The 6,976-nt window shown below is 44.0% G+C and overlaps 1 protein-coding gene across 3 annotated transcripts; it reads right to left on the reverse strand.

The window, feature by feature from the left end:
* Positions 1–6,888, reverse strand: LOC125762020 (AP-1 complex subunit beta-1). Of its 3 annotated transcripts, none has more exons than XM_049423685.1 (6): positions 6,702–6,888; positions 5,619–5,751; positions 5,360–5,530; positions 4,093–4,119; positions 2,803–2,988; positions 1–2,735 (listed from the first exon to the last, which is right to left on the reverse strand). In XM_049423685.1, the coding sequence occupies exons 2-6, from the start codon at positions 5,724–5,726 to the stop codon at positions 408–410; spliced, it is 2,820 nt and encodes a 939-aa protein (XP_049279642.1). In that variant the 5' UTR covers positions 5,727–5,751; positions 6,702–6,888; the 3' UTR covers positions 1–407. The 3 variants fall into 3 exon arrangements, with proteins under 3 accessions (XP_049279642.1, XP_049279640.1, XP_049279641.1); XM_049423683.1 differs by lacking the exon at positions 6,702–6,888 and adding an exon at positions 5,846–6,633; XM_049423684.1 differs by lacking the exons at positions 4,093–4,119; positions 6,702–6,888 and adding an exon at positions 5,846–6,577.
* Between the last annotated feature and the right edge of the window lie 88 nt (positions 6,889–6,976).

The following is a 6,976-nucleotide window of genomic DNA, read 5'->3' on the forward strand; positions in this document are numbered from 1 at the left end:
TAGTTTTGTATCGATCGATTACATTTTATTTAGTCACAACGGACGATGTGTGGATTTGCGGTACATATGGTTTGTTTTACGCGATGCTTTTGTCTAGTAGTATGCGTTGTTACTAGGGAGATAGACGCTTATTCGAAACTACTAAAATTCATGGCTCGTTTTCACTGTGCATGAGTACAATTATAGCGTGACGGGGCAGAACAATCAATGTAATATTGCCTTTTTTGCGAACAAAGAGCTAACACTGGCGCAAAATGACGCGTGTATGAGAGTTCATATGTCCATAACGATCTCAACCTTCGGATCACGCTGCTGTCGTCTAACGTTACGGCTATCTTTGTCCAACGTTTACAATCTAATGGAATATAACAATCTTAATTCTATACCGTTATGCCTTATGGGTTGTTTTAGGGTGAACGGATGATCTGCTCGTACGCGGCGAAGATAATCGCTCCGACTTCCACCGAGCGCGTTTTCAAGCTGAGCGTTGCGTCGGAACTTCCCGGGGACAGTTTAAGCTCCAGCAACACCCAAATGTTGTTCGTTAGCTTCAGCGACTGGTACAGCATATCTTGACCTTCGACGTTGCGCTTCGCGATAGTGAAGATGTTGTTGGCCGTCATTTTCGCTGCTACCGTATCGGCCGTGCCGACAATGCCGTGCAGATTGTACTGTATCTCGTTCGCTGCCGGAATTTCCTTCCAGGTGGTCAGAAAAACACGTTTGTCCAGCTGTCCATCCTCCACGAACAGCACGTTTCCGTGCACGAGGCAGGCGAAGTAAAAAATGTCCACGTTGTTTTTGATGGCAACTTGAAGATTATTCAGTGGTTCCATACGCTGCACCGGACCTGTGGTGCCAAGCGAAAGAGACGTTTCGACCGACTGCGACGGCTGTAGGGGTGCAACTTGAAGCGGAGCACTTGGCACCAATCCGAAGCTGTTTTTGTTTAGCTGGATCGCAAATCCGGTCATTGCCTGCATCGCCTTGTTGGTGAATGTCATGTCCATATATACTTGCCCGGCCCGGCGCGAGAATGTTCCTTGTATCTCGAGCCCCTTGCCCTTATCCGCCGGCAGCCAAGTGATTTTCGGTATCTGAATCATGTTGGTACCGCCAACTGGACCGATACCAAAAATGTCCCCCAGTAGTCCGCCCGTAGCTGAGCCACCTGCTGCAGCTGCTGTCGCTGGTGCCGTATCGTTCGACGCAGCCGTTGGACCGCCGCCCAGCAGAATGTCGAGACCTCCGCCGAGAAGATCCACATTGCTGCTTGCTGGAGCCGGTGCGGCTGGAGCGGCCGGTGCACCAATGTCCATCGAGAGCAGATCGCCAATCAATGATTCCTGGTTGGGGATAACGGTGGCCTCCGGGACAGCGGAACTTTCTTCTCCGGCCGCCGATGCCGAGCGATTCGGAAGCGATTTGCGAACACCAGCGCCTCGTCCCTCCACGAACGCCGTTGGAGGTTTGTGGTAGACACTGGCCAACGAGCTGATATGGCAAATCAGCTCATCCAGCAGGGTTGGCTCCAGCAAATCGGTCTCTTCTGAAATGAGCGGTTTATCCGCTAGTACGACCTCCTTCGCCGCGGCCGGATCCGTGGACAGCAGTCGCCAGTAGATGAAGCCGCGATCTCGCAGATCCGGATTGTCCGAATCCTGCGTGGCCAGGGAAAGAATATGCTGGACGAGTTCCTGCGTATCGGCAGGACGCTTGAGGAACAATTTCACCACCGCCGTTAGCAGCTGCAGCTGTACCTGTGCATTTTCATCCTGGAAACCTTCCAGAAAACCGTCCAACAGTTCATCAGCGTTATCGATTCGCTCCGCATATTCACCGATAATCCACACCATCGACGCGCGTGCTTCCGGTTCGTCGAGCGTGTCCAAGTTTTCGCACAGTGTGCTAATGATGCTCTCGTACTTGTTGGGGTACTTGCGGAAAATGTCCTTTATCACAACGATCGCTTCCTGAACGACGTAATTCACCTTCGTCTGGATGAGATCGAGCAGCGTGGACACGCACCGTTCCGCCGAAGGTTCCACCTTAATCGCGCATCGTCCGATAGCGCGGACAGCTTTGCGCACGAAATCAACATCCACCTCAGTGGCGTATTCCTTCAATTCGCTCAAAACCTGCGCAATGTTGCTTTGATTCGCCAAACGAATCATAATATCCAGCTTCTCGAGCTTCACGTAGATAGGGTCGTTATATTTCACAAAGAACACCTTCATCTCATGCTTCAGAATATCCGGACGCTTCTGCACAATCAGATTAATGTTCCGCAGTGCTACGTATTGCACCTCCGGTTCGGAGCTAAGAAGCGTAACCAAAGGAGGAGCAAGCTTTTTGGTCAGCATCGAACAGAAATCACCGTCGCCGGCCAATATTTCTAACAGCTTCATCAGCACCTTTATAGCGCTCAGCACCACTGCTGCATTGGCGTGAGCCAATCGAGGCGTAATACGTTCGCATATCGATTGCGCCTCACGTTCATCCTTGGGAGTGTAGTTCGCCAGCGAATCCAGTATAAATACCTGTCCCCATTCAGTACACTCGTTGAGCGCCGTCAAAAGCTTGTTGATGGTGGCAGAATTCATCTCCACCAGCGGTTGGCCACTCGCACTAGCTTCGTTAATCTCGCTCAACGCAGCAACGGCGTTCGCCACCACCATGGGATTCGAATCGGATAGCAGATCCTTCAGTTGATCCAGAAAGCCTTGATCTTCGACCTAAGGGAATAGTGTAACATACGTTCAGCAGGAATGATAATGCGTGAAGAGTTTCGCTGCTTCTTACCATCGAGCTGGAGATGTCGTACAGCTTGGCCACGCATACTGCGGCGGTCTTGCGTACATAGGGATCTTCGTCTTTTAAACACTTGCGCAGCGGTTCACATAGATACTCCGTGATCTTATCCACTCGGATGCAGCCCATCGTGCGCACGGCCAACGCACGGATCAGTGGATTCGTGTCCTCACAATCCTGCGTAAGATGAGCAACGTTAATGATTGTTTGAAGCTATGTCTAGCGTGTTAGCGCACCCAATATAAATATATTTATATTTTTTTGAGGTCTAAGGGACCGGCAACCATTGTAAAAAAACGAAAATGTTCTAACAAATGAAAACAGCTAGAAGCACTCTTGATAAAAAGGAAAATATAATCACAATGGACCGCTAATGAAATCTGCCCATACGTATATACAAGATTACAACTGAACTGCATAAATTTAACTGAAAAAAACACTTGAAAAAAAATCACAATTTGCGTTTAATGTAGCGTCATATGTAAAAGGAGAGGCTGATAATACAGAAAGAGAAAGGAAAAACACATTTCAGTAGATTGTTTTATGCATGAAATGGTCTAGAGAAAGCTTCTTCATATTGAAATAGCATTTTTTCAAACAAAGCTTTAAATTTGGTTGCACAAATCTGTTCGGATGAAACTATAATCATACAACAATATTCGGTAATGTAAAAGTGTCCACAAATCAAACACGATCCAAATGGGATTGTTTTTTGCATAAGCATCAGTTGGTGCTCTGCCATTGTCTGTGGGGAATGTGCGCTGAAGCAAAAACGGTATAAATAAATTGCATGTATTTGCTAACGATACAAGAATGGAGAATAATGCAAAAAACCATATGTAAGCAACACTATCCCCGTACGTTTCCTATTGGACGTTATACTACATTGATTTCGGCAAAACAAAAGTTGGCTAGTACCATTTACTAACATTGTGCTATAAGTGTGCAACAACTAGCTTCTAAATATCTAAAACGGGTTTTGCTCATATCTATGGTCAACTACAATAACAAATGACACGTAAACAACAAGTAAACAACTGAATCCAATAAATTGTTTCAAAATCATACGAACAAGAGTTGAGGAACTTTCAAACACCGGTTTGAAAATAACGGGAGGGAGGATAGAAAAAAATAACGAAACGATGCAACTCATATAGTCAACACAGTTCATCAACCAAAAAACGTGTTGTAAACCAAAAGGCAAACGACCGAAAAGGTAATTAATAATAAGAAATTCTTAGCTAAAAACTCAATTTGCAAAATTTTTGATTATTTGATTACCTTAACGAGTTGAGAATGTGGCAAATCCTTACATAGTTTTTTTTAACAATGTTATTAACAAATACATAGATTTTATATTTTTATTTGATTCAGTTTTATCTCATCATGATAGTAGATTCAAACAGTTTTTGTATAGAAAGAGGTAACGCAAAAGATTCATTTAACAGATGTGTAAAGTTTGTTTCGAAAGGAGAGGAGCGATGGCATTAGCAATTGGTGGAAGATAAAAAACAAGACAGAAAAAGAAAGATACCAAGTTTAGTTCTATGAGCGTGTAATTATTCGTTGAATATATAGAGAAAAATTCAAGTGAAACAGTCATAAGAAGCATGTAGAGAAATGTGGAAACATTAGTGTGAACATATCATTAGAATGATAAGATGAATAACAATGATTCTAAGCGCAGCAAATTATCGAAATTATTCAAACAATAACAATCCAAGATGGGAAAGATAAGCACAGGCGGAATTGAAAAGTACACATACAAAAACAATATCGAATACGTAAGAGTGCAAAGATGATGAATGTAACGCAAGAGAATGGAAAGAAAACCTCTCTTTCTTAGGGTAGATACAAATTAATCAGTTCAGAAACAACCGAAGAATTGTTAGTCAAATGAACGGCCATACGATAATACCCGGTAACTGCATTAGTGATTCATGATTCTGCTTGCTTTTAGATGCAATCCAATAATCCGGACAGCGTACCGGTTATCAACAAACTTTTATCATATTTATTATGAGGGGGATCTTTAGATAGCTAGCGCTCTAGAAACAGGGAAACGATTGTGAGCGTGCGTACAGTACGATAAGCCCCGTAAAGCCCCCAGCCCTCGTACTTTACAAGAAAAAGTTTCTTCAGTTTGTTTGTTTTTTCTTCTTCTATTAATCGTATTAATACCAGGGGCGTGCGTTGGCTTCGACTCAAAATTGGCAAATATCTCCAACAAAAATAGACAATTTCCCAACCATATGTATATGGTGAAACAATCCACCAGTAATGTTACTGTTTCGTTTTGTCCTAAATTTGTAAGGAAACACGCTGGTACATTGCCAGCTACTTAGTGGCACACGAGGGTACTTTTTCAAAGGAGATGAAACAATAGCTTTTATCAGAATGATGGAACTTTACCCCACAAACAGAAATTAAAGCAGAATAGAAAAAAAAATCATTTATGATCGATTGATACACGATATGAACAGACGAGAAAAGAGATCGATTTGAGCAAAGGAATTCGAGAATGTTACGTTGATTAACAAATACTTACCTTAACGAACGTGTTGACGGCCATGATGGCCATATCGGGCTGCGACTTGGCGTAATTCATCAAATACAGATAGACCAGCTTCTTCAACTCCAAGTTGTCGGTTTGCATGCAGTTCACAACGTCGGGAAACAGGGCCGAGACATCTTTCCCTACGGTCATGCTGGCAATGACCTTAAATTAAGAACGGCACAGAACACAAGCGTTATTAATTGCTGCTCCAATAGTTAGTTTGGTGCCCAGGAAATTCCCTTCGCCGTACCTTCTTCACTGCTTCCTTTTTCTTTTCCTTCTTGTCATTGTTGAGCTCGGATTTGAGTTCGAAAATTTCACCTTTCTTCGTCGTGGTAAAGTATTTCGAGTCCGTCATCTTGGGCGAATCAAATATGCGAAGTCTGTAAAAAAATAGGAGACAGAGACAAACAAATGTGTTTAAAGTGGCGTGTGACGCTATTCCGCGCGTCGATAGCACTGTTTCGGCTGCATTACTGGATTGGGGCGATTGGAATCATGCTAATGTTTGGATTTATCCTATTGCTTTTCTGAACGTTTCCCGCTGCTGCTGCTGCTGTGTAGCTATGAAGCTGGACACATACACTGCACTGCACTAACTCTGTCTGTCCCAGCAGTCAGAGCCCAAACTGCACATAAACAGCCACTGTTTGTTTCTGACTGGTTGGCTGCTGTGGGAACATATCGTTCGCTGCTTGTTTCTCAGTTACACGCAAACGTATAGGGCGCCTTGCTCGCATCGTTACCTCTTTGCGCGCGTACATGGCTCAAGAGGGTGTCAAACGACTGCAACAATTATAGCAGTGGCAGCTTTCGCACTCTTTACGCTTCGGGTCAAAATACACTTAATAATGTGCAATAATCGTTGGGTGTGCTACTGCTAGGGAAATGATTCATTGCCGCTGCAATAACAGAAAACATATAAATACGCGCAGGGAGCACCCTTCACCACATCCACCGAAGCAGTGTAGTGATGCAAAGGGAAAGCGGTAGAGGGTTGTTTCGTCATCGTCCCCAACGGGAGGAGGAATTTGTCTTCTGGCCTCCGCTGTATTTGTCAACGACGTGTAATAAACATTTCCACACACGCCAACAAGACGGGCGATGTTGAGCTCGTTTAGCTATTCAGATATCCACTAGCTTCAATAGCATAGCACATATCTATTCATTGCCACTCTCACTGATAAAACCAGCGGGGACTCCATATCACCGGAACCGCAACATGCGTTGTGACGCGAATTGTGCTGAAGCGAAAAATCGATTCTTCTCCCGGAACACTGATTCTCGGATTCCTTACACAGTATTTAGATAAGATAAACGCTTGGTTATATACCTTTGTTGTATGTTGAACGCTTAATGCCTGTGTGCTTTGCAGTTTTTACACTAATACGAGATAGTAGATAAACGTAAATTGATTTTAATCCGAAAAAATACGCCTATTTTCTTGATTTTCACCCACTTCAACACGAATGCAGTTTTTTCTTCAAGTGAACTGTCAAATCTGCACTGCTTCAGCAAAATACACTTCGGCCATCTTCGGCCGAAACGTCTGACATCTGACAGCTGACAGAATTATCAGACGTTTGGTACAGGGCTCGGCGGGAAAAA

The sequence above is a fragment of the Anopheles funestus genome, chromosome 2RL (genome assembly GCF_943734845.2).
Source record: "Anopheles funestus chromosome 2RL, idAnoFuneDA-416_04, whole genome shotgun sequence".
NCBI lineage: Eukaryota > Metazoa > Arthropoda > Insecta > Diptera > Culicidae > Anopheles > Anopheles funestus.

Excerpts from the sequence above, each read along its gene's own strand:
- LOC125762020 (XM_049423683.1), bottom strand. The coding sequence starts at position 5,868 with ATGATTCCAATCGCCCCAATCCA. Across the intron at positions 5,531-5,618 it reads AAAAGGAAGCAGTGAAGAAG|GTCATTGCCAGCATGACCGT; the intron begins GTACGGCGAAGG and ends TCTTAATTTAAG. Across the intron at positions 2,736-2,802 it reads ACGACATCTCCAGCTCGATG|GTCGAAGATCAAGGCTTTCT; the intron begins GTAAGAAGCAGC and ends CTATTCCCTTAG.